The sequence below is a fragment of the Hemitrygon akajei genome, unplaced genomic scaffold, assembly GCF_048418815.1.
Source record: "Hemitrygon akajei unplaced genomic scaffold, sHemAka1.3 Scf000077, whole genome shotgun sequence".
NCBI classification, from domain to species: Eukaryota; Metazoa; Chordata; class Chondrichthyes; order Myliobatiformes; family Dasyatidae; genus Hemitrygon; species Hemitrygon akajei.
In genome coordinates, this window is record NW_027331963.1 from 1,788,576 (window position 1) to 1,816,540 (window position 27,965).

At 45.4% G+C, this 27,965-nt stretch overlaps 2 protein-coding genes across 2 annotated transcripts in view; one reads left to right on the top strand and one right to left on the bottom strand.

The window, feature by feature from the left end:
• LOC140722432 (uncharacterized) overlaps positions 1 to 27,965 on the bottom strand; it is a 358,127-nt gene that overhangs the window by 277,380 nt on the left and 52,782 nt on the right. The gene's annotated exons all lie outside the window — the stretch shown is intronic.
• On the top strand, positions 388 to 27,784 carry LOC140722409 (NACHT, LRR and PYD domains-containing protein 3-like). Its single transcript, XM_073037161.1, has 11 exons — positions 388 to 529; positions 3,577 to 3,737; positions 4,514 to 4,645; positions 5,862 to 6,033; positions 6,136 to 6,201; positions 17,002 to 18,739; positions 20,193 to 20,279; positions 20,435 to 20,605; positions 20,761 to 20,928; positions 27,219 to 27,453; positions 27,554 to 27,784. Exons 1-11 carry the CDS (start codon positions 388 to 390, stop codon positions 27,782 to 27,784), a joined length of 3,303 nt encoding a protein of 1,100 aa, XP_072893262.1.

The window sequence follows — 27,965 nt, forward strand, 5'->3', positions numbered from 1 at the left end:
GAATAATATTTTGGCCGAAGGGTCTGTTTCTCTTCTTTAGTATTCTGTTACTCGAAGGAATGACGGAGATCGAGTAACTGAGGATTCTGGTATGCATGAATTTAATGACTGTGAAGACAGGTTTCCCAAGAACTTGACCCAGGTTACAGGAAGTCAACCAGAGTGGATTGATAATGATGTTCAGGTCAGACAGCGGTAAAACAGAGAAATTAAGATTTGGAATCGATAATTATGGGAGTAAGGTTCTCCGTTTTTTTTTTATTCCGGGACACCAGACCTAACCAGTTCCCCTCCACCACCACTCTTCTCCGCCTAGCGGAACTTCACCACACTCTAAATAATTTATCGTTTGGCTCCTCCCCCTTCCATCAGTCAAAAGCTGTAGCCATGGGCACTTGCATGGCTCCCAGCTATGCCTTCCGCTTTGTCAGCTGCGTGGAACAGTCTATATTTCAAGCCTATACCGGTGACCGTACCACACTTACCCTACGCTACATCGACGATTGCATTGCGGCTGCATCCTTCGCCCGTACTGAATTCGTCGATTTAATCCACTTTGACTGCAACTTCTGCCTTGCGTTTTAGTCCAGTTCCAACATCTCACATCCCTTCCTTGATTTCACTGCCTCTATCTCCGGAGACAGCTTACCCACCGATAACTAATACAAACCAACGAACCCTCACATCATCTCGACCTCGTCCCACCTGACTAAAACGCCATACCGTTCTCTCAATTCCTCGCTTTCCGCCGCATCTGCTCTCCCGATGAGGCTTTCCATTCTACAGCAAAGAAGATCTCTTTTTCAAAGAAACGACCTTATCTTTCTCCACCACCAACTCTTCCCTCAACCGCATCTCTTCGATTTCACGCACGCCAGCACTTACCCTTTTATACTTACACTTGTGTAGAACAGAGTGATCTAGGAATAATGGTGCATAGTTCCCTATAGGTGGAATCTCATGTGGATAGGGTGGTGAAGAAAGCTTTTGGTATACTGGCCTTTATAAATCAGAGCATTGAGTATAGGAGTTGGGATCTAATGTTAAAATTGTACAAGGCATTGGCAAGGCCTAATTTGGAGTATTGTGTACAGTTCTGGTCACCGAATTATAGGAAAGATGTCAACAAAATAGAGAGAGCACAGAGAAGATTAACTAGAATGTTACCTTGGTTTCAGCACCTAAGTTACAGGGAAAGGTTGATCAAGTTAGGTCTTTATTCTTTGGAGTGTAGTAGGTTGAGGGGGGACTTGATGGAGGTATTTAAAATTATGAGGGGTATAGATCTAGTTGACGTGGATAGGCTTTTCCCATTGAGAGTAGGGGAGATTCAAACAAGAGGACATGATTTGAGAGTTAGGGGGAGAAAGTTTAAGGGTAACACAAGGGGTAACTTCTTTACTCGGAGAGTGGTAGCTGTGTGAAACGAGCTTCCAGTAGAAGTGGTAGAGGCAGGTTCGGTATTGTCATTTAAAGTAAAATTAGATAGGTATGTGGACAGGAAAGGAATGGAGGGTTATGGGCTGAGTGCGGGTCAGTGGGATTAGGTGGGAGTAAGCGTTCGGCACGGACTAGAAGGGCCGATATGGCCTATTTCCGTGCTGTAATTTTTTCTGGTTATGGTTATATGGCTACCCCAAACTCATACCACCCTGTCAGTGACAGAGTTCATCCTGTCCTCATCTATCACCCGACAGTTCCATGTCCAGTTCCAATTTCCGCCAAATCCAAAGGGATCCCACCACCGTTTCCTTCACCGTTGCCCTTCCCCTTTTATTTCCATCACTTTATCTCCTTGCCCAGCCATCGGCTCCCTCTGGTTCTCCCCTCCCCCACCTTTTACAAATTAACTTCCCAGCTCCTTAATTCATCACTACCGCTCTAAGTTTCACATATGGCCTGGTGTTTTTTTTTATCTCTCCACTCTCCCCTACTTCTAAATCTACCCTTTAGCTTTCTTTTACTTTTCGTCCTGCCGAACGTCGACAGCGCTTTTTCCCCCCACGGATCCTCTCTGGCCTGTTGAGTTCCTTCAGCATTTTCTGTGTATTGCTCTGATTTCCAGCATCTGCGGATTTTCATTTCTCATCGGAATAAGTGGAGTGTTCTCCCGGTCAAAAATGGAGATGGTCACAGAACACGACAGCACTTTGGCCAATCTAGTCCATACCTTAGCAGACGAGCTATCCAGTCTGCCCTGCCCAAGCATTTCCATGGCACCTTCGCAGTTTAGTAATGCCACACTTTCCCCTTTGCTCCCTCTCGCTCTATCATTTCTAAAACAACGGACATCAGGGATATTAAGCTGCTCGTCCCGCCTGTCCTGCAACCAAATCTCACTAATTTCACAATTCCACGTGACGATCCATGTTGTAAGCTTATCCTGCTTATGAACTATACTGCTTGCACAGTATTCCCACAGTGCATTGCCTTAGTATTCCTGACTTTATCTGTAGTCTTGGCAATATTTTCCGCACAAACACTCCGCTCTCTGCCCCAGCACAATGGTTCCCGGCCCCTGTAACTCCACTTAAGTCCCGGAGAAAGAATAGTATAATCTTCCCGGAAAGATATTATTCCGTTGATTGTCAAGTTAAAGTGCAAACTGACCGGTCTGTACAGGTCCCAACTTCCCTGGAAGAAAGCCCAGTGAAGGAAATATCTGAACTCATGTCTCCTGAAATATCTAGGTGGCTACGTTTTAAACTGTATTATCCTCCTATTTCTGGCGCAGGTATGTTCTGGAGCTCACAGCCCAGTAGTTCCTGTCATTTCATTAGCACTCAACACCCGGACTTACTTTGTCATCCTTCCTACTTCTGTCATCGGAAATGAAGTGGGCCTGGACCTGTGGCTGCTCACCCTCCCAGTTAAGAACGATCCAAGATGTTGCTGACCCTGGCACGTGGGAGGCAACCGGCCCATTCCTGCGATGACAATTTGTTTTAGCCTACATAATCTCCTGTCTGTTCCCAACCGAACGATTTGCCGAGCACTACTATTTGCCTGGTCTTTCCCCTTCTCTTCTGATTCACAGAGCCAGTCAGTGGCAGAGACCGGTAATGTAGATGACCTCTACTAGGCTAACCTTCCAACATCAGTATACACGCTGCTGAGAGGAGTGGCTACAGGAATACCCTGCACTGGCCGCTCCTGATAGTCACCCAGTTAATTGTGTCATGCATCTTAAGTATAACTACAAGCTTGCATTAACTGTCAATCATATCCTTCGTCTCCCAAGTATTCCAGAGTTTATCCAACTCCCGCTCTAGATTCCTAATTCTCTCTGTAAGAAGCTGCAGCTGGATGAACGTCTTGCAGATCCAGTGGTCAAGGATACTGAAGACCTTACATTGTCACATCCCGCAAGAAGTGTATTCCACTATCCTGGCATCCCCATTTGCTAATTGTGCAATAAAAAAGAAAGAAGAAATTTACTCTGCTATCAACCTACAGTTTTTGCCTCTCTCACAGAAACATCTTGACTTAATCCTCTATGAAGAGCTATAATCCTGTATCCGGAGGGCAAAGCACGATTATTTATCAGACTCACATCAGACTCATGTGGCTTTGAAGAGGCCGAGGAAATGATGGTGATGGACATGCTTATCGAGATGGTGATGGACATGCTTATCGAGATGGTGATGGACATGCTTATCGAGATGGTGATGGACATGCTTATCGAGATGGTGATGGACATGCTTATCGAGATGGTGATGGACATGCTTATCGAGATGGTGATGGACATGCTTATTTTGTTACACCTACGCACTTTTGCCTTTGCTGTTGATAAAGCTTTGTTTGTGTTGAGAAACTTCAGGCGATTTCCATCAGAAGACTGGCAACAATTTTGATATCTGAGCACATTAGGAAGAGGGAGAAACTCGGATCAAAGGAGCAAAAGCAACTGAAAAGATGAGAGTAATGTGCAGACATGGTAGCTTTGTCTTGCCTTTGTAGTCCCATATATGTTGAGTAGGATGCAGCTTCGTATCTCACCCGAGGATCAGTAACAGTGATGTGCTGATAAATAAATCGGTGATGAACGGCCAATATCCTTAACCTTCAGAGCCAAACTTGTTCATATAACCCTCTCCAGCATCACGACCTAATCTTGAAATCCAAGCATAACCCCTGACGTACCGTAGCCGATTCTTACCTGCTTTCCCACCAGCTGACAGCCTGGTCTCATCCCAGGAATTGGCAGATTAAAGAGTTCGAACAGAATGCTGTATTAATATGTCATCCAAGTGCACATACTCAGCAGGAAAGATGGCAATATTGGAAATTCTGCTGGAATTACTGACGCTGGGGGATGATGCAATATTTTGCACCCACTTCCTCATAATCGTAATGACAATGAAACGAGGTTATTATTGTTATCACCATTCCCAACACCGTTTCCTTCCGGCCAGAATTACCAACTCGCTCTCCGCTCCATGCCGCGCAGTACTGCATTTTCACATTTCTATTTCCAGATGCAAAATGTATGATCTCAGATCTCCCGACACAGTGCGAAGAATATCAGTTGCGCCATATGACAATGTTCTACCGAGAGAGACTGAAGCCTGCGATTGAGGAACAGGTAGAAGGACTCAGCTTGACGTTGAGGCGTGGGGGACATTTCAGTGAACGGGAACATGAGGTAAGCGGCGAAACATTTAGTGTTCTGCTTATTGTTAGTGAATACAAAGGTCTGTCTGGCTCACCCTCTTGGTTCTATTCAATGCAGCGCTGAAATTTGTCACTGAATAATTTGTACCAAAATCGTCAAATTACTAAGGTTAAACAATTATCACATGAACCGAAGAGACCACCAAAGTGGAAAGTGAGTCCACGGTCACTTAGGTTCACCGTCGCACCCGGTCCTTGAGCCCAGACTGGCTCGCCCCTCGCTACCGGGCGCGACATCCGAAACTTTTTAATCTGGCCTGACAGTTACATCGATTCATTCCTCGCTGTCGGGACCGTGCCCCGCCACTTGGATCGGCCGCATGTCCACTCCAGCAATAGTCAAACACCAGATCATTTTTATCTTTGAAGCACAAGGCCGGCGAACTGGAACCAGCAATGTTCGTGGCGGACGTGTGCACCTGAGATTCCAGCTTGCCGAACCATCTACAGCACTGCATATATATCAGGTCAAAAGTAACAACTCACAACTAAAAATCACAGCTGATTGAAGTCATGGCAATCCAGGAGAGCGTGATTAGTCGAGTAGTTAGAGTTTTGTTGCCGCCAGTAGGGCGTCGTTGTGTCCATCTTTACAGGACAGTATAGAATCTGAGAACTAATTCAAGGTATTCACATAACATCAGCACACATCAGCTCGTGTCAGCGGGGGATTCCTTTAGAGCAGTAAATTTCATGAACATGAATTTGTGAATTGTTTCTAGTATCTTGACCGGACCAGAGACTAGTCATGTCATTTGACTAGTCATTAAATATTTTCAAAAATATTCAACTTTCCAGCTGTGGTATCTGACGGCAGAGCGCATCACCCTATGCATGTTCGAAATGTTCAGACTGAGCACATCCATGTCACTTCCAACATACTGAAAGAGACCCAGACTGGTGAGCAGCGCAAAGCTCTTCGCCAAAGTCTATCTCACATTGCCATCACAAGTCCATGTATAAGACAGAAGAGACTACCACACTCTGCAACAATAGTGTGCACTTTGTGTATTGGTTCCAATATAGACAGTACATTTACGTGCAATAAAAGAATGAATCAGGACACAGCCCGGTGATTGCCCCTGTGCTGTTAGGCCATAAGACTAGTCGAAAGTTCCGTCGTTGAGCAGATATTTTTATCACCGTTCGGCGTCTGTCCGTCCGCTCTTCACTGTTGTTCCTCGCAGGAAGTCACGAAGCTCGTGGAGAGAAGAAACCGGACGGAGAGTTCCAAACTCTTCCTCAGTCTGGTGATGGATAAAGGCGCCCCGGCCCACAGGGTGATGTGGGAATCCTTTGTGGATGTGAGGAAGGAGTTACCAAAGTTGGACAAGATACTGAAGGAAATCCAAGAACTCGGTACAGTGAAATAACACCGTCTGCCCGAAATCAGATTGGCACTTTACAGATTTAAAAATGTACGTTGGACCCAATTTCATGAAAGCTCTTTGATGTCAACAGGTCCTGATCCGTATGAAGACAAGAATGTGACCCGAGGCTTCTGTGAGTTATCCTCGCAATTAAAGGGTAAGTGATGAAATAAACGATTCAAACTGATTACTTGACAGAAATGAAGTTGAACTGCGATTGTGAAGTTGGGAGTCGGTGTTTATGGAAAAGAATGGTGTTGACTGGAAATCACTGTCTTTCAATGGGTATTCTGAGGTTATGTTACATTTCGAACTATTTCTGACACTTTGCGCAAATAACTCAGCTCAGTATTTTGGCTATCTAGATGTACGCGTCACTCAGGCTTCTACACCCAGAAAAGTACTCAGGAAAATCAATGACAGATTGTTGATATGTGAATCGCCATACGATACATCGGCAAGTCCCTGATTGTCTCAGAGTGGAAGAACTATGAAGTTCGTTCACGCTTAGTACGACACGAACGAGTATCGGTTAGTGTACAGCTATACAGCATCGCGATCCCACTGCTGTTTGTAAGGTGTTTATTTTGTGTTTCTTCCGGATGTCTGGGTTTCTTCCCACTTTCCATGGGTGTAGTAGGGCAGTGTCGACGCATATGGTTGGAAGGGCCTGTTACTGTACTGTGTTTCTCAAAACAACTGGAACAGGACTTTAGACCGAGACCCGCTCACCAGAATTTGCATGAATGTTCCACTGTAGCTGGAATATATCACCCACACGGACACACACACATACACAAAGAAATACACACACAGACGCACACCATACACCCATGCACACACGCAGCCACGCAAACACACACACACACACACACACACACACACACACACACACACACACACACACACACACACACACACACACACACACACACACACACACACAAACTCTTGCATAGTTCCCCAGAGTTTTTTTCCCTGCACGGAACTCCTATACACTCTTTACAGCGTCGTGGCACACTGAACCTCTGTTGCCTTTACCAAATTAATAACTTTTAAAAAAATGTCTTTATTAATTTTCGAACAAAAAACTAACAAACAATAAAAGCACCTCCACAAAAACAACAACCACACAACAATAGCAAAATCAAATTCAATATTCAGCAGCAAATGAAAGAAAAAAATATAAAGACAATCTCATCTGGTATGAAAGTCCAATACAAGGCCCGCATCCTTTCAATGATGTCCCCTCTGTCCTCATTACACAGTCTCAGTCTAACCGAATGTAAAGTATTTGCCAGTTCTCTCAGCCACAGATCGTACGTAGGCAGAGTCTATTTTCTACATTTGCAGGATTAACTTCTTAACAATCACCATTTCAAACAATACAGCCGGTTTTTCATACTTATTGGCTGACGGTAGGGAGCTTCTTGCTCCAAAGATGGCTATGAGCGGGTTTGGTTTCCATCGCTTCCCAAAGGCCACAGAAAAATAGTGAACAATAATTTTCCAGTGTGCATAAAGCTTGCAACATGACCAAAATGAATGTGACAAGTTACTGTGCACAGATTTACATCTATTACAAACTGGCAAAACATCAGGGTAGAAGCTGTGCAACTTTCCTTTGGAATAATGGAGTTAATGTAATGTTTTAAACTGTATGGGTCTGTGTCGGACGTTGACTTTAAACACTCATCCCAGACCTCCTCTGCCATTTTTAAACCCATTTTATCCACCCATGCCTGTTTAAGATTTGCAGTATTCACGCAAGCTCCATTATGTAGGATCTGATAAAAAATATGATACCGCACTACGAGTAAATTTCAAATTTATTTATTGCTTCCAGGGACTCTTGTTTGTCTAAAACCTCGTAGTTAGGTATATATTTCCGAACATAATCTCGAATTTGTAAATATCTACAACATCTAGAGGCAGGAATATTGTAAACTGCTGTAACTGCACAAATGAGCCAAAGTTTCCATCAATATATAGGTCACCTATACTACACTAATGCCCTTGCCTTGGACAACATCAGTGGCGTGGAGAGGGGATACTTGCAGCTTGGGCAACAGCTGGTCTCCCATATTAAAAAAAAACCTTGCCCAGGCTATAGATGCCTGTCTGTTTCCAGGTGGGGGGAAAAAAAACAGTACCATTCAGGCCAGGCAAAAAGGAATGATTGTCACAGATCGGACTGTCAATATAAAATTTTGGGGCCTTAATGTGTACTTGAATTTGCTTCCAAATTCTTATAGTGCTGCCGACCACGAAGCTGTTACTAAAATGTGACTCATTAACTGCAGTGGGGCTGTTAAGGAGAACTGCTAAGGAAATCTTAATAGAGCATAGATAATAGAACAGTACAGCTCATTACAGGCCCTTCAGCCCATAATGTTGTGCCGACCCTCAAACCCTGCCTCCCATATAACCCCTCACCTTAAATTCCTCCATATACCTGTCTTCTTACAATACATTCGCTCTATGAGTAACCATGCCAGGCACGACTCTGAGGTAGAGGGTGGGCCATTTTTTCCACCATGCAGGAATAGATAGGTGGACGGCCCAGTAATGCATTTTAATGTTCGGCAGGGCAAACCCACCTGCCTCCTTGGGCTTTGACAAGTATTTTTAGTAATACTTAATTGCTTTATAATTCCAAATGAAGGGTATAATAAATTAATCCAATTGCGTAAAATATGACAGAGGAATAAAACATGGAACTGACTAGAAAAGATGAAGAAATCGTGGCAGTGCAATCATATTGATTGCGTTAACCACCCCCCCCCCCCCCACAAAAGAAATTGGAAGGGTTTTCCGAAAGTCAATATTGTGTTTAACCTGCTCAACTTTGTTTCGCCAATGCACTTATAAAAGATCATTTGTTTTTTTGTAATAGTCACACCAAGATAGGAAAAGTTATCATAAATTATTTTAAAGGGAATAGACTGTAAATACTCTGTATTAACCACTGCACTGACTGCCATTATTTCACTCTTATCTCAATTAATAGAGAAACCTGAGAAACTACCAGAATTATTAATTATAGACAGAGGGACTGGTATTGATGTGTGTGGGCTGGAGATATATGAAAGGAAATCGTCAGCGTATAATGAAAGGTGATGTTTATGTCTATGCATATCAATGGGAGATATCAAAGGGTCCTGTCTGATGCAAACAGCCAGTGGCTCAATGATAACTGCAAACAAAAACGGATAAAGGGGACAGCCTTGATGAGTCCCACGATGAATTGCAAAAGGGAAGAAAATATTCTGATTAGTGATTATTGAAGCAGATGGGTGTGAATAAATTATCTCTATCCAATTAATGAAGAATGGCCCAAATCCAAATTTCCCAAGTGCAAACACCATATATGACCATTCCACTTGGTCAAACGCACGTTGCGCATCTAATGAGATGACTACAGCCTCTTCTGCATGCTTTGCATATAAAGTATTGAAAAGACGACGCAGATTAAAATACATATGTCTACCTGGCATAAAGCCAGTTTGGTGTGGAAGAATGATGGAACAAATGCGTTGTTTTAACCTATTGGTCAGGACTTTCCCAAGAATTTTAGTTTCAGTGGGCAGCAGCGGAATGGGGCGATATGACGTAACCAGCTCGGGATCACGGCCTGCTTTTGCAATCAGGGAGACAATGGCTTTACATAAAGTGGGTGGCAATCTGGAAGCTAGCCTAGAATGTTTCAACATTCGTAAGAGCAGAGGCGACAATTTTGGAGCAAATACTTTGAAGAATTCCATGCAAAAACCATCCGGACCCGCTGCCTTATTATTGGGAAGGGAGGAGATAACCCTCTTAATCTCATCTAGGCTTATATCAGCATCAAGAGCATTTACTGAATCTATTGACAGCGTGGGCAGATTCATATTATCAAAAGATGCTTCCATGGCTTCTGCGTCCGGACCGCCTTGTGATTGGTAAACATTAGCATAGAACTCCGCAAACACTTAATTTATTTCCGGGTCCGTCAATAAAATGCCATCTTTCGCCTTTATACGATTTATGGCTCTGGAAGACTGCATCTCTCTTAACCGGCGAGCTAATAACTTATGGGGCTTTTCACCAAGCTCAAAATAGCTCTGTCTGACTTGTGTCAGTGGTTTTCAAACACTCTTGGACATTATAGAATTATACTCATACCGTCAGGCAGTAATCTTATTAAGTAATGCTGCGCGATGGTGTATTTTGCAAGAAAATTCCTGATTTGCAAACTGATCACCTACTTCAGTTAACATTTTCTTAAATCTTTTTTTTCCGCTGTCTCATATGCTATTATGCAACCTCTAATAACCGCCTTCATGGCCTCCCAAAGAGTGGAAACATCAACACCGCCCACATCATTGGTGCTTGAGTATAGATCTATCTTATCTGAAAGATAAGATCAAAAATCCTTATCCTTTAGCAAAGCATTATTTAAATGCCTACTATATTCACCTCTTTTGTGGTTCAATTCAAGTATAAGGGGCACAGAAGCATGATCCGATATAACTTTGTCATGTTCAGTGCATGAGGAACTTAGATGTGGGTGAGTGCTAATTGTTACCGTTTATTTATCTATTTCATACTGTATTTGTGAAGAGGTGTTTCTCCCGTGTTTAGTAAACAATGTGTAGCTATCTCGCTATTCCGGGCCAAGTTTTGGCTCTTGGATATAACGTTGACTCTAGGTCAGGGGTATGGAAGTACTACTCCTTGTGTGTTTTTATTTTCGGGAGGGTTTTTCTGTGTTTCTGTCGGAGTTGTTACAGCACATCTGTTTGTTCGAGTTACTGTTTGTGTTACGCCACAACCATAAGGCTTTTTTTTGGTTAAGCAGAAGACATGACTACTAACCCGCATATGCACAGCATTGGTGAGATTAAACTTGTCACCTGGAATGTACGAGGGATGAATAGTCCACTAAAGAGAGGGGAGATGTATGCACATCTTACACTCAAATCTGATATTTGTTTTCTCAAAGAAACGCACATTAAGAAAACAGCAGCGAAAGTGCTTTGTCCCTGCTGGGCATCTCAGGTCTACCGCTCGGATTTTAGTACATAAACTAGAGGTGTTGCAATCCTAAAAACAAAAAATAACATACCGTTTATCGACACACAAGCTATCGCTGACCTGAGGGGCACATATGTAATAGTAAGTGGAATATTAAACTCCATACCATTGACGCTAGTAAATGTGTACGGGCCCAACTTTGATAATATAATTTTTTATTCAGAACCTCCTTAAGGCCATGCCTAATTTGTCTGACTCTAACATAATTGCAGGTGGAGACTTCAATTGCATCTGAGACTCCCTCCTAGGTAGACAACGTCCCCAAGTTTGTTTATTTAAAAACAGTGTAACACTTAATAACCTCATGGAATCGTATAACTTAGTGGACATTTGGAGGCTTCTTAATCCCACGAAGAAGATTTTTTCATATTATTTCGGAGTACAAAAATCCTACTCTGGGATTGATTATTGTTGTTAAATTCGAAATTGGTCTGCTCAGTAGTCGGTTGCACTTACCTTAATATACTTAATATGTTGTTTTTGCGCGTTTCTTTAACATCGTTATGTCACATCCCAGAATGTTCTCATGAATCTTTTCAAGTGCGTCTCCTCTACTCTTCATTTTTCTATAATTGCCAATACATTTTATTGTCGATATCTTCCTTTCACCTCTTTTTAGGATGCAGAACCCTTGATAATGCTTAATTTTCAAGGTTCCTTATAATTGTCTACTTTCCTGCTTACTGGTACACATTGGCGCCAGACTCACAATATTTGCATTACGATGACTCCTGTAAATTGGGTGAAAACTTGCGTGGAATGATCTGCTTCCAGCGCTATCGTATCTCATCGAAATCATCTATCCGTTATTTCAGGATGTCTATGTCTAATGCATCTTTTTTCTCTTTTCCATAACTGCTATGAAGCTCAACTTAATCGTCATATTTAACACCATGCCCTGTTACATTCTTTAAATCGACAGGACCAGATCTTCCCTTTTCTGGTATGATTATCTGTGCACCCTCTCCTCGACACACTTTAAAAATTACATCCTCTCCAAGCCGTTATTATAAGGCAATCCAGGCTTATTTTGGAGAAGTAAAAATCCTCTGCAAATACACTACACTTATTCTTATCAGCTAAATTTATTTATCTGCTCCAGTATCTCCTGCCATCTGTTTCGAGATCTTGGTATAAATGAACTTGAAACGGTCACTCCCTTTCTGCAAGGAAGGGACTAAGTTATTTTGTAAGTTGGTTTTCAGTTCGCGATTAAATGAACGACATCTTCTTCAAAACAATAACGTAGACATTTTAATTGAGATCTCTCAGATTTGTTACTTCAACTTACATTTATTGATCATTACGTTAATAAACAAGAGTTGGGAATCTACCATTATCACTGACTGATGTCAAAACCAGTAGTATGGCTCCAGGTGCAGTTTCAGAGACAGAAATTAGAAGAGAGATAAGAAAACTGATCGTTTGCTGATCGGTCAGGGCATCAAAGGATATGTCGAGAAGGCAGGGGTATAGGACTGAGTGGGATCTGGGGTTAGCCATTATGGAATGGCGAAGCAGACTCGATAGGCTAAATAGCGCATCTCTGCTCCTATGTCTTAAGATCGTATAAAGCGCCATAGTCCAAATAAATCAGCGCCCAGGTTAAGAAATCTAATTCAATTTTTGTCATCTCAGATTCCTAGCGTCCATGAAAATGCAATTACTTCCGAACGCGTCTATTTTTACAACAATATCAACCTTTATCAACCACAGTCCTGTTAACCTGCTTCATAGCTTCAAACGTCTCCAAATTATGTTGCAAATGTAAGACGGCTTCATTTCCGGTTTACTAGTTTCTATTTATAACGTTCCAATATATCCCAATAGGTGAACAGCTTATTAGCCAAAGAATTAAATTGAACGACTCCCTCAGCCAAAAATCTTCATGACTTACAAACCCTTTTGATACGGAGCAAGAAGACGGCGAGTGAAAGGCAGATTTCAGAAGCGGAGACAGTTTTTGCAAATCGGGGTAAAATAGAGGCAAGACTGAGCAGGCGTGTGACGTCTGCCAGTAGAGCGCGAAATGTTTAAAAAGGCAAGGAATCTTCAACGGTTTTTGATTAAGAGCAATAAGACTGCGAGTGAACGACTGATTTCGGGATCGGAGAGAGTTTTTACTACTCGGGGTAAAATAGAGGCAAGACTGAGCAGGCACGTGACGTCTGCCAGTAGAGCGCGAAAGAAGACCGTCATATCAAGCGGGCAGCGGATGAGAGGTAGCAGAGTGATAAGGTTTTGGCTCAACGGGTTCAGGCGGTATCGGAACGAAGCAAGGTAGGTTTAAAATTTGTTATTTGCGGAAAGGAGGAAGTATGTGTGTGAGACCAGTTTTCTGTGCTTAGTGTCAGATGTGGGAGGTCCTGGAGTCTTCTAGCCTCCCGGACGGCCATATCTGCACCTGGTGTGTTGAGCTGCAGCTCCTAACGGGCAACGGTGGGGAACTGAAGATGCAGCTCGATTACCTTCGCGTGGTCAGAGAGAGTGAGGAGGTGATAGAGAGGAGTTACCGGCCGGTAGTCATACCGGGGACACGGGAGCCAGACAAGTGGGTCACGGTCAGGAGGGGGAAAGGGAAGAGTCAGGTACCAGAGAGTACACCTGTGGCTGTACCCCTTTACAATAAGTACTCCGGGCTTGAGTAATACTGCGGGGGGGGGGGGGGGCGGAGACAGCCTACCTGGGAGAAGCTACTGTGGCCGTGCCTCTGGCACAGAGTCCGGCCCTGTGGCTCAGATGGGTAAGGAAAAGAAGAGGGAAGCAGTAGTGATAGGGGACTCTATAGTGAGGCGGTCAGAATCTGTGAACGCAAGAAAGAAACTCGGATTGTAGTTTGCCTCCCAGTTGCCAGGATCCGGGATGTTTCAAATCATATCCAAGGTACCCTGCAGTGGGAGGGAGAACAGCCAGAGGTCGTGGTACCAATGACATAGGTCGGAAAAGGGAGGACATCCTGAAAAAAAAGACTACAGGGTGTAAAGAAGGAAGTTGAGAAGCAGGACCGCTAAAGTAGTAATCTCATGATTACTGTCTGTCCCATGTAAGAGTGAGAATAGGAATAGAATGAGCTGGAGGATAAATGCGTGGCTGACGGATTGGACAATGGGGCAGGGATTCAGATTTCTGGATCACTGGGACCTCTTTTGGGCCAGGTGTGATCTGTACAAAAAAGATGGGATGCACCTGAATCCCAGGGGGACCAATATCCTGGCGGGGAGGTTTGCTAAGGCTACAGGGAAGAGTTTAAACTATAGTTGCTGGGGGAGGGGGTGGTGGGAACCAAACTGAAGAGACTGGGGAGACTGCTCGCAAATAGAGAAAGCTAGGCGACAGTGTGTGAGGGAGGATAGGCTGGTGATGGAGAAGAGACGCGCTCAGACCGAAGGTTTGAGATGCGTCTATTTTAACGCAAGGAGTGTTTTGAACAAAGCGGAAAAGCTGAGAGCGTGGATCAGCACTTGGAGATATGATGTGGTGGCCATTACAGAGACTTGGATTGCTTAGGGACAGGAATGGTTACTTCAAGTGCCCGGTTGTAGATGCTTCAGAAAGGACGGGGAGGGAGGCAAAAGAGGTGGGAGTGTGGCACTGTTGATCAGAGATAGTGTTACGGCTGCAGAAAAGGAGGACGCCATCGAGGTATTGACCTCTCTGTGGGTGGATGTTAGGAACAGGAAGTGTTCAAAAACTTTACTGGACGTTTTTTATAGGTTGCCCGATAATAACAGGGATAACGAGGACCAGACAGAGAAACAGATCCTGCAGAGGTGTAATAGCAACAGAGTTGTCGTGATGGGAGATTTTAATTTCCCAAATATCGATTGGCATCTCCCTAGAGCGAGGGGTTGAGGTGGGGTGGAATTCGTTTGGTGTGTTCAGAAAGGTTTCTTGACACAGTATGTAGATAAGCCTATAAGGGAGGCTGTACTTGATTAGGTATTGTGAAATGGAACTGATCAGGTGTCAGATCTCTCAGTGGGAGAACATTTTGGAGATGGTGATCACAATTCTATCTTCTTTGCAATAGCATTGGAGAGAGATAAGAACAGACAAGTTGGGAAAGCGTTTAATTGGAGTAAGGGTGATTATGGGGCTATCAGTCAGGGAATTGGAAGCTTAAATTAGGAACAGATGTTCTCAGGGAAAGGTACGGAAGAAATGTTGCAAATAGTCAGGGGATATTTGTGTAGATTTCTGTATAGATAAGTTGCAATGAGACAGGGAAGTTATGGTAGGGTACAGGAACCGTGGTGTACAAAGACTATAATAAATCTAGTCAAGAAGAAAAAAAAAACCTTACAAAAGGTTCAGAGAGCGAGATAATGTTAGAGATCTGGAAGATTATAAGGCTAACAGGAAGGAGCTTAAAAAGGAAATTAAGACAGCCAGAACTGGACATGAGAAGAACTTGGCGGGCAGGATTAAGTAAAACCCCAGGGCATTCTACAAGTATATGAAGAGCAAGAGAATAGTACATGAAAGAAGAGGACCTATCAAGTGTGACAGTGGGAAAGTGTGTATGGAACCACAGGAAATAGCAGAGGTACTTAATAAATACTTTTCTTCAGTATTCACTGTATAAAAGGATCCTAGTGATAGTAATGATGACTTGCAGCAGACTAAAACGCTTGACCATGTAGATATTAAGAAAGAAGATGCGCTGGAGCTTTTGGAAAGTATCAAGTTCGATAAGTTGCCGCGACCAGATGAGATGTACCCAGGCTACTGTGGGAGGAGATTGCTGAGCCTCTGGCGATGATCTTTGCATCATCAACAGGGACAGGAGAGGTTCCGGAGGATTGGAGGGTTGCGGATGTTGTTCCTTTATTCATGAAATGGAGTAGTGATAGCCCAAGAAATTATAGACCAGTGAATCTTACATCAGTGGTTGGTAAGCTGATGGAGAAGATCCTGAGAGGCAGCATTTATGAACATCCGGAGAGGTATAATATGGTTAGGAATCGTCAGCGTGGCTTTGATAACGGGAGATCATGCCGTACGAGCCTGATTGAATTTTTTTGAGGATGTGACTAAATACATTCATGAAGGAAGAGCAGTAGATGCAGTGAATATGGAATTGATAAGGTACCCCATGCAAGGCCTATTGAGAAAGTAAATCCATATGGATTTTCTCAAGTAAGTCATCTCATATCTTCCAAATGCTGTCCTGATTTATGTGTGCAATGTCCTGGATAACAAATACAGCAATTATGAAGATTCTAGGAAGAGAATGAGGAATGGAGTGTATAGTTTAGATCCAGGACATTCAGTGGAATTCTGGAAAATGTGGAGAAGCAGAATTGCCAAACTGAAGTAGCAAAAGTCCATGTTTTTTTAAAAATTATTTTGCGTTGAAGCTGTTTACAGACATTGTGAACAAACAGGAATTAAAACTGTTAGTTCAGAACATTATCGAGTGAATTCATTGCAGAAAGCTTAGTGTGGTGTTGGTTGAAAGGGGCTTGCTGAGAGTTGAGGAGCGTCATGGTGATGAGATATGAGAGATGAGCCCACCAAATACTCAGAGTGGCCCATCAACCAATAATAGGTTGTAAGGAGTCATTAGTGAAGATCTTGAAAGAATCACTGGATATCAGAAAGAGACTCTGGAAAATCACATGCGCCATTACGGAGAGTGGTAGGATGTGTAATTTTCACCTTCACTGCTCGCTGAATATCATATTCTACAAGTCAGATATTTTCTTGGTCATTGAATACTGACGTGACCTTTGTCTATGAACCAGGTTTTATTGTCCACTCTGGCATCCATAGACACTTTGAATTTTTGTAGTATTAGTACAGGCATCCATTTGGAGTCTTCATGCTATGTTTTTGACAAGTGTAATATGATCATTTTATCTTTTTTTTCCCATGGAAGATGTTCAACAGGAACACAAGGAGACTCTGCGGGCACAAACTGAAACATTGAGAGTGAACACGATCCTGATGAGGGAGAAGGTGAAGGTTTTCCAGCTGGTTGATCGGTACGCTGAGCTCACGGTCATTTCTACTGTTCGAGATCGGAGACTGGTGGAACATGAGCTGCTGGCAAGAGGCCGAGACCACGAGGAGTGGAGAGAGAAACATCTCTCTGGAGAGCTGGAAAAAATCCGGACCGATCAGTTGTTCCAGAGCAGCTTTTCCCGGAGTAAATCAAAATCTGGGAGTTCAGCAGCAGTGGCCGGAGTCCCGGGGATCGGGAAAACCACAATGGTACAAAAGATTGTTTATGACTGGGCCACGGGGAAAATATACCAACAATTCCAGTTTGTCTTTACTTTCAAATTCAGGGATTTAAATTTCATTGACTATAGAGTAAACCTGAGGGAATTAATTCTGGATCACTATCCTTACTTTGGGAATATCCTGAGAGAGGTATGGAAGAACCCAGAGGGATTGCTGTTTATATTCGATGGTTTGGATGAATTCAATCACAAAATCGATTTTGCTGACAGCCGGAGAGACACAGAACCCAAGCACCAGTGCCCAGATCCCGAGTGGTGGTGTGAAGTGTCCGACATTGTGTACAGTTTAATCCAGGGCAAGCTGCTCCCAGGGTGTTCAGTGCTGGTGACAACCCGACCCACGGCGTTACATTTATTGGAAAAGGCGGAGATCAGTGTCCGGGCTGAAATCCTGGGATTTGTTGGTGAGGAACGAAAGGAATATTTCTTCAGGCATTTTGAAGAGCAGACGGTGGCGGCAGCTGTTTTCAAACACGTGGAGGAGAACAAGATCCTGTACACCATGAGCTACAACCCCTCCTACTGCTGGATCCTCGCTCTGGCACTGGGCCCCTTCTTCACACGAAGAGATAGCGACCCGCAGCGAGTTCCCAAGACCATCACCCAACTGTACTCCAACTATATTTACCACATCCTGAAAAACCACGGCCGTGAGATTGAGAACCCCCGTGATGTGTTACTCAGGGTTGGTCAGATGGCCTTCAGAGGAGTGTCCGAGAAGAAGATTGTGTTTACAGACGGAGATTTGATTAAGTACAATCTGCAGCCTTCCCAGTTCCTGTCCGGGTTTCTGATGGAGCTTTGCGAAAGAGACGATTCTGCCCGGTGTGTGGTGTACACATTCCCACACCTCACCATCCAAGAGTTTGTAGCTGCAGTCGCGCAATTCCTGAATCCACATCCCGGGGATATCCTGAAATTCCTCACTGAAGCCCACAACACGACTGATGGGCGATTTGAGGTATTTCTCCGTTTTGTTGCTGGTCTCTCCTCCCCAATGACAGCTCGGGGCCTGGGGGAGTTTCTGGGCCCATTTCCTCATCAAACAACCTGCCAGGTGATTGACTGGGTGAAGGAGGAGGTTAAACGTCAGAGTAGAAACACATCGAGTGAAGCTCGTAGAAGGAGCCTCCTGAACACATTGCACTACCTGTTTGAGTCTCAGAATAGTGGGCTGGCTCAGGCCGCACTGGGATCTGTGGATACTCTTTCATTCAGTGGAATGACACTGACCCCGATTGACTGCGCGGTCCTGTCTCATGTCATCGGACTCTGTGATACAATAAAACACCTCGACCTGTTTCGCTGCCGCATTCAGTGTGAGGGAATCCAACGGCTGGGACCCGGGCTGCACAAGTGCCAGGAGTTGAGGTAACTTGATTTATCTCTCACTCTGAACTGTGAAACTGCTCCATTGTGTTGTTTCAATGTAAAGGGATTTACGTAGAAAATGAGATTGTGGAGAATGGTGATAAGTGCGCAGAGAATCAGCCAGTACTTCCCCAAGGACTGTGGTTTCTTGCAAAGAGATGTTGAAAAATTCGTAATATCAGTGAGCAAAACAGCGATTGGTTGCATTGTAGAAAATCACAGGAATAGCCGTTGTTCTCACTGCCTGTGACACGTCCATTGAAAATGACCCTTCTTACTGTTCCGGACAGCGAGACCGACATTGCCTGTACCAGGGACTTCGAGGCTTCGCAATATATTCCCGGTAAATGACAAGAGAGTTCAGTGTCCCAGTGAGACGGAAAGAAATACCTCTGAGAACTTCCTTCTACCCTTCTTCGTGTATGAATATCACCATCACCCCATCTGTTCAACTTTGTTCACCACCTATACCACTTCTCCAAGTGGGCATCTCCTCTTCCGATTTTTGAACTCACTTCACACCTACCCCTCAGATGCGAACTATATCAGCATCCCCGCCCTTCTGGGATAATCTTTTTGGATCACGATCCTCCTCTGGGGATAGTTCTTCCCCATTCCCGACATGCTTTCGAATCTCTCCAGCACATACCCCATCGGCCTGTCAGATCTCTCCTCCCCATACCCCTTCTTCCTGCGGGACCTCCCTCTTCCCCATTGCACAATATTCCTGTGGAATTCATGTTCCACTTTCTTTGGTGGGTTCTCTCTTCCCATTACAATTCTTATCGAATCTATATTCCCCTTCCCTGCTGTGGGATATCTCTTCCCCGCCCCCTTCCACTTGTGGGAGCACTCTTACCACTCCCTCTCCTGCTTTGGGGATCTCTCTTCCCAATCCACCTTCCGGCTGCTGAATCTTTCTTCCCATTCCCTTCTTCTCTTTTCCGAACTCAGCTTCACATCTGACATCATCCTATGGGATCCTTTTCGTTGTCCCCATTCTCTCTATGAAATCTCACTTCCCTATTCCCCATCCTCCTATGGGATATCTCTTCTCATCCGATTGCTTCTCAAAAATCTCTCTTCCCATGAGCGATGTCTCTTCATTTTCCTTTTCCACCAGTGGGGATCACTTCCGCCATCTCCCTTGTACATTTCCCCGCACAACTTGTTTTCATAGTGGGATTTTCTCCAACCCTTCCGACTCTCACAGGTCAGGAACATTTCGCTCTCTGTCGTGGAATGAGACAGAATATAGAGAGTTTACAGACTAAATTACTGAAATTCAGTGAATCTCCTGGAGCTGGACAGTGAGGGACATTGACAGTGATGGGAACTCCGATCAGTGATTTACTGAAGGGTTTAATGTTTCTTGAAATATCCGACTGAGAGAAATTCCCTCAGACCCACGGTTTGAATAACTTTGTTCATCAATCTGTCTGTTTGGGTTTAGACTTGGGCAGAATGAACTGGGAGATTCAGGAATGGAACTGGTGTCTGCGGCTCTGAGGAACCCGGAGAGTAAAATACAGAAACTGGAGTAAGTACCAGACTGTGAGAGATTATGTTTACAGTCACTGAATGTCTGACACTGAACATTAATGTGATCAGTAATTGTTTTACTGATAAACACTGAGGATTTGTACCGTCTCCTGTCTCTCTGTGTCCTTCACCCTCACTCTCTCTCATCTCCAGGGTGTGGAAGGTCGGTCTCACTGTTTCTGGCGCAGAAAATCTCGCCTGCGCCCTCAGTACAAACCTATCACTGATGAAGCTCGTCCTGAGTCATAATAAACTGGGAGATTCAGGAGTGAAACTGGTGTCTGTGGCTCTGAGGAACCCGGAGTGTAAAATACATACATTAGTGTAAGTACCAAACTGTAGGAGATTGTGTTTACAGTCACTGTGTTTAAGACACTGAACATTAATGTGATCAGTAATTGTGTTCCTGATAAACACTGGAGATTTGTACCGTTTCCGGTCACTCTGTTTCCTTCGCCCTCACTCTCCCTCATCTCCAGGCTGAAGGACGTCGGTTTCACAGATTCTGGTGCCGAGGATCTCGTCTCCGCTCTCAGTACAAACCGATCACTGACTGGGCTGGATCTGGGATCAAACTCTCTCACAGACCGATCTGTCCCCGCTTTTCGTCGCCTCATACTGACCCTCCCGTGTCTGGAGTGGATCGAGTGAGTGTTTATGTAATCTTCAATGTGATAAAATATCAGTGTATCTGGTGATATTTGCCTGTGACTGTTGTTGAAACATTAACCCCAGTCCCCTGTTACTGACACTGTTGTGTAATCTGTTTATTTCATCTTTATTCTCCCATCTGTTTCAGGCTATGGAAGAATCAGTTCAGTGAGACGGGGGAGAAGGAACTGAGATCTCTGCAGGATTCCAGACGCAGACTGAGAGTGACTCTCTGAGCATCTGAATGTGTCAATATCCCCTCCCGCGGGAAGGGGATATTTCGGCTGATTCCCCGCATCCCCATTAGTATTCGCGTGCTTTGTGTAATTCCCGGGTTTCATTTCCACCGTTTCTAATGGACCCGGCCAAACCCCTCGCTTTTTCCCGAGCGCTTTATGACATCAGATGCCGTCCCGCAGTTACTTAATTCCGGGATCGAGTGATTCCCCAAGTGACACCCTGGGGTATTACCCGGACAAGAAGAGCCCGGGGTGGGGGTTGGGGGATGGTTCTCAGTCTCAGGGCTTGATTACATTTTCCGGGGAGAGAACCCTTCTGCTCACTTTGCTGAGAAGGCTGCTTTCCGCAACGTGGCCGATTTAATTATGTTAAAGTGTGGAATACCTCGATGGTGACCCTGGATCTGCAGTAATCTCAGACAGGGCCCTGAAATGCGATTTCATAATCATCGGTTCCCCGATGCAGAGTGACGGTGAGAAACGGAACTGCTTATTCCACCTGTCACTTGTTGTCGCTGGTCAGTTAATTGAGAATCGGGAGCAGCACCTGTTTGAGTGTCTGATGGGGATACTCAAGTTCTGGCTGCATTTTACCCCCGCGCCCATCATATACGTCACCCAGTACAGAAGGGGGCATGTCAAGAGGAAAACTTCCTGGTTGGCTTGTTCCTGGGCCAGGTCATTTACGGGTCCTGACTGCAGAAAATCTAGGGCTCTACCCGGTCCGACATAGCAAAGATGAGCGGGAATCCAGAGGATTGGGAAACTTTTAAAGAGCCACGGAAGATTACTAAAAAGGCAATACGGGGAGAAAAGCTAAGGTACGAAGTTAAGCCAGCCAAGAACATAAAAGAGGATAGTGAAAGCTTCTTTAGGTATGTGAAGAGGAAAAAGTTGGTTAAGACCGAATTTGGCCCTTCAAGGTAGAAACGTGTGAATTTATTTTAGGGAACAAGGAAATGGCAGGAGAATTGAACAGGTACTTTGGATCTGTCTTCACTAGAGAAGACACAGACAATCTCCCAGACGTAATAGTGGCCAGAGGACTTCGGGTAACGGAGTAACTGAAGGAAATTCACATCAGACAGAAAATGGTGTTGGGGAGACTGATGGGACTGACGGCTGATGAATCCCCAGGGCCTAATAGTCTGCATCCCAGGGTACTTAAGGAGGTGGTTCTAGAAATTGCGGAGGTATTGGTAATTTTCCAATGTTCTATAGATTCAGGATCAGTTCCTGTGGATTGGATGGTAGCTAATGTTATCCCACTTTTTAAGAAAGGACCGAGAGAGAAAACTGGGAATTATAGATCCCTGAGGCCTCCCGTCCCATGATCCTTTCCCTTCTCCAGCTCTGTATCACTTTCGCCAATCACCTTTCCAGCTCTTAGCTTCATCCCACCCTCTCCGGTCTTCTATCATTTCGTACTTCCCCCCCCCCCCCCCCCCACACTACTTTCAAATCTCTTACCATCTTTCCTTTCGGTTAGTCCTGACGAAGGGTCTCGGCCCGAAACGTCGATAGTGCTTCTCCTTATAGATGCTGCCTGGCCTGCTGTCTTCCACCAGCATTTTGTGTGTGTTTTTGTTAATTATAGATCAGTTAGCCTGACATCAGTGGTGGGGAAGATGCTGGAGTCAATAATAAAATATGAAATAGCGGCACATTTGGATAGCAGTAACAGGATCGGTCCGAGTCAGCATGGATTTACGAAGGGGAAATTATGCTTGACTAATCTTCTGGAATTTTTTGAGGAAGTAACTATGAAAATGGACAAAAGAGAGCCAGTCGATGTAGTGTACCTGGACTTTCAGAAAGCCTTTGATAAGGTCCCACATAGGAGATTAGTGGGCAAAATTAGTGGTGTTAGTGTTAGGGTACTAACATGGATAGAACATTGGTTGGCAGACAGGAAACAAAGAGTAGGGATTAACAGGTCCTTTTCAGAATAGCAGGCAGTGGCTAGTGGGGTTCCGCAAGGCTCGGTCTGGCACTGCAGCTATTTACAATATATATTAAAGATTTACATGAAGCGATTAAAAGTACCATTAGCAAATTTGCAGATGACACAAAGCTGGGTGGCAGTGTTAAATATGAGGAGTCTGTTAGGAGAATGCAGGATGACTTGGACAGGTTGAGTGAGTGGGCAGATGCATGGCAGATGCAGTTTAATGAGGATAAATGTGAGGTTGTCCACTTTGGTGGCAAGAGCAGGAAGACAGATTACTATCTGAATGGTGTCAAGTTAGGAAAAGGGGAAGTACAGCGAAATCTTGGTGTTCCTGTACATCAGTCACTGAAAGTAAACATGCAGGTACAGCAGGCAGTGAAGAAAGATAATGGTATGTTGGCCTTCATAACAAGGGGAGTTGAGTATAAGAACAAAGAGGTCCTTCTGCAGTTGTACAGGGCCCTGGTGAGACCACATCTGGAGTATTGTGCACAATTTTGGTCTCCACATTTGAGGAAGGACATTCTTGCTATTGAGGGAGTGCAGGGTTAAATCCTGGAGGATCTTCCGCTCCTGGGCCTGCCCAAGATGGTCATTCACGGGTCTTAGTGGCGGAAAGTGGAGGGCTGGTTGTTGCGCTTCCTTGCAAAGGGATCATGCGGTCCCAATGAGTACATTGGCGGGATATCCAGCAGCAGTGACACCACCCCAGGGGATTCAGTGTTTATTTGAAGGTAATAATCATATATTAATCGGAGTGTACTAAATGACTTGTAAATAATGAATGTCTATACCTTGTGCATTTGTTGTGTAAATAAACTTCTATTGTTTTGCAAAAAAATAATCCTGAGCGTTTTATTTATACCCGGAGGACAAACGCTGTTTAATTTTTTTTTACATTTTTAATGAAAACAATATACTGCTGTAACTTCCTGTCTTGATGTCGGGTTTGAGTTTAATTCGAAGGGAAATATTGACCTGAAGTTACTGCTGCTTCGCATAGTCCCATCACACCATTCCAGAGTGAGACACTGAGTGCGGCTCCCTCCCCACCATCCCTTCACTAACTGCCGGTATGAGACACAGGGTGAAGCTCCCTCCGCACCAACTCATCACACATTCCTATGGTCCGGCAGAGAGAGAAGTTTCCTCTGCGCTGTCCCATCAAACAATCATGGGATCAGACACAGAGGGAGGCTTCCTCTGCACCATCCCATAACGCACTCCCCGAATCAAATGCAGTGCGATGCACTCCCCGAATCAAATGCAAATGACACTCCTCGGGTCAGACAAAGTGAAGCTCCCTCCTCACCGTCCCATCACACTCTCTCGGGGTCAGACACAGAATGAAGATCCATCCGCACAATGGCTTCACACACTCCACTGTTCAGAGTCAGAGAGAAACTCCATCTGCACAGTCAGATCACACATCTTCCTCCGCACCTTCTGGTTACAGTCTACCAGATTCAGACAGACAATGAATCTCCCTCCGTTCCGTCCCGTCACTCAGCTCCAGCCTCAGAGACATAGAGAAGTGCTCTCCACAGCATCCCATCAAACAAACATGGAAGCAGAAACACAGTGAAGCTCCCTCCGCACCGTCCCATCAGACACATGCCGGGTGAGATACCTCCACACCATACCACCACACGCTACCACAGTCAGTAATAGGGTGTAGCTCATAGTCGGAATCTCGCTGGAACCGTTACATCACACACTGCCAGGGGTCAGGCATGGAGTGAAGCTCCCGCCGCAACGTCTCATCACACAATCATTGGATCACACAAAGAATTTCCTTCCGCAGGGACACATCACATGCTCTCTCCGTCAGACACGGATTGTAGCTCACTCCTCACCGTTCCATCGCACGCACCCCGGATGATACGCATTGTGAATTTCCTTCCACACCGACACATCACAGAATCTCCAGGTTAGACACAGAGAGAAGCTAGCTCGACACACTTCCATCACACAGTACCAGGTTCAAGCAGAAGGTGAAGCTCTCTCCACGCCTTGCCATCCAACAATCATGGGATCAGCCATAGTGTGAAGCTTCCTCTGCACCGTCCAATCAGACATTCCCCGAGTGTGACACAGAGTGAAGCACAATCTGCACCTTCCCGTCACACATTGCAATGGTCAGACACAGTGGGAAGCTCCCTCCAGACCAACTCATGACTGACACCTGGGGTCAGACATAGGGCGAGGCTCCATCCACAACGTCCTATCACACACTATCAGGGTCAGGCTAATAGTAAAGCTCCCTGAGCCGCATCCTATCACACTATCCAGGTGTCAGAGACAGTGTAAAGCTCTCTCCGCATTGTTCCATCAAAAAGTCTTAATATCAGACACTACCTACGCACCGTCCCCTTACACACAGTTCCTGTGTCAGAAAGAGAGAAATGCTTCTTCTGCACTGTCCCGTCACAGCTACCATGATCAGACACATATTGAAGTTCCAACGCACCGGCCCATCACACACTATCAGGGTCAGTCGTAAGGTATAGCTCCTTCCGGACAGTTCCATTATAAATTACCAGGGACTGACACAGTGTGAAGCTCCCTCCACACTATCCCATCGCACAGTCCTGGGGTCAGGCACAGAGTGAAGCTCCTTCCGCACATCCACATCATATTCTCCCGGTGTCAAACATCTAGTGAATCTCCGTCAGCACCGTCCTATCATGAACTCTGAAGGTCAGATTCGGACTGAAGCTCCCTCCGCAATGTCCCATCACCCACACCCGGCTTCGGACTCAAAGTGAAGTTCTCTCCGCACCATCCCATCACTCACTCCCAGGGTCAGCAACAGAATAATGTTCCTTCCGCACCGTCCCATGACAAATTCCAGATATCTGAAACGGTGTGCATCTCCATCCACACAGTGCCATCACACAGAAACGGAGTTACACGCAGAGTGAAGCTCCCTCTGCGCTGTCCTGAAAGGATCTGATACAGGGTGCCACCCCCTCCACACAGTCCCATCGCAGAATCCTGGATTCAGACACAGTGAATCTCCCTCCACACAATCCATTCACACTCTCGCGGTAACAGACACTGATTGAAGCTCCCTCCACACCGTCCCATCACACACTTCCTGGTCGAGACAGGGTGAGAAGCTTTTTCCACATTGTGCCATCGCACATTGTCAGGGTGATGTTCCCACTGCACTGTCTAATAACACACACTCCCGGAGTCAGTGACAGGCTGAAGCTCTCTCCACGCTGTCCTGACACACACTTCCGGGCTGTGACACTAGGTGAAATTCCTTCCACAGCGTCCTATCACATACTGCCCGATTCAGGCACAGAGAGAAATTCCCTCCTCATTGTCCCCATCACACACTTCCGGGGTCGGACACAGCGTGGAACTGTTCTGATTAAGCTGCAAAAATGCGAGTTCAAACTGCTGCACAAAGTTCATGAGATACTTTGGAGGATAACGCAATTTCTCATGGACATTTGAGCTAGTGGCTGTTTTAATGTGAAGGCTCTGATCTGAGTTTTTCTTTCAGTTTGGTCTGGGTCTGTTCGCGGCTGCTAACTGAGTAGCTCCCAGCTGCGGCCGCTGGCAATTCGCCAGGGAGCCGTTTCGCTCCGAAAACGGAAAGACAAATGCTTTTGTTCCACAACTAACATTGGGACAACGACCCCATCACCCTCCTTTGCCGGTGTAAGAGCCGGAGCATCTTTTGTGACGTCTCTATCTCTTCAGGACCGACGGAGCCTTTCCTGGCCTTGGAATTTCTGGCGAAGAGGCAGTAAGGTCTGGGTGCCTTCCTACTGCCCTAGCAAAGAGGAATCCTCTCCATTCCAGCTATTAAAGGGGAATATGAACCGTCTGTAACTTGCTCCGTCTTCTCGGGACCGAGAATGTTGGGACGCCCGGACCGACGGGAAGCTCCAGACATTTCTGTCCAGTATTTCTATTCGGTCACCGGCAAAGCCGTATCCTTCGCGATTCGGACATGATGGCACCATGCCGGACCGGTCACCAAAGAGTCGCCCTCAGGGGAGTTACGCAAAGGCGGCTGCCTCTCCACCCTCGGACAAAGCCCTGTTTCATTCGGTGCAATGTATTTATTGTCCTGGAGTTATTCTGGAACAGTGCGCGGAGGCCATGGAGGATTCGTTGGAGAAGGCGGTATTTCGGCCACCGAGAAAGAGTTCGAGAAGGCAGTGTTTTATCTGAGCAATGATGAGTTGGTGTACCGGGCTCTTAGTAGGGGGAATCAAAAAACAGCTCCCACGCAACTAAACGTCCTCGGTTACGTCAAGCCTTTCATCCCCAACGACGTCCTGCTTCCCCATCTGAACCGCTTTGGACAAGTAAGGTCAGAGATAACTGCTATAAGACTCAAATAAGATCAAATTTAAGAGACGAATCCCCCATTCCCGCAACATAATACTTTTCCGGCTATTAATGCAGCTGGCACGCGAGGACGACGCTGAACTTGGGTTTACTGACCAGCACAATGGGATAGACCGTCATGCGAGCGGAGAGGTGGTGCACTGTCGTCGGGACTGCTCCAACACCCGAAGCACTAGGGAGTCTACTTTAGGCACTCTTTTACTATTCATGTGCCTGCCCCTGCCGCTCCTCGTGTGCCTATTCCCGCGCCTGTTTTTGCCTCTGCTCCTGCCCCTGTGGCACGGGTGATGGATATTGAGGTTACGTGCAGGGAGGGTACGGCAGCCCACTGGGGAGGAGCCTCGTTGAGGAAGGGAGGCGAAGAAGAAATCCAAACGCCCTAAAAAGAAGACCCCCGAGAACGTAGACCTCACGCCCACTTACCCTGAAGTGGAACGGGAGGCTCTGGGAAGTGCGCAGGTGGACGGGG

Coding starts and splice junctions, on each gene's coding strand:
- LOC140722409 (XM_073037161.1), top strand. CDS start 388: ATGGGCACTTGCATGGCTCCCAGCTATGCCTTCCGCTTTGTCAGCTGC. Junction 530..3,576: donor TGCGGCTGCATCCTTCGCCC/GTACTGAATTCG, acceptor GTGGCTTTGAAG/AGGCCGAGGAAATGATGGTG. Junction 20,280..20,434: donor AGTAAAATACAGAAACTGGA/GTAAGTACCAGA, acceptor TCTCATCTCCAG/GGTGTGGAAGGTCGGTCTCA.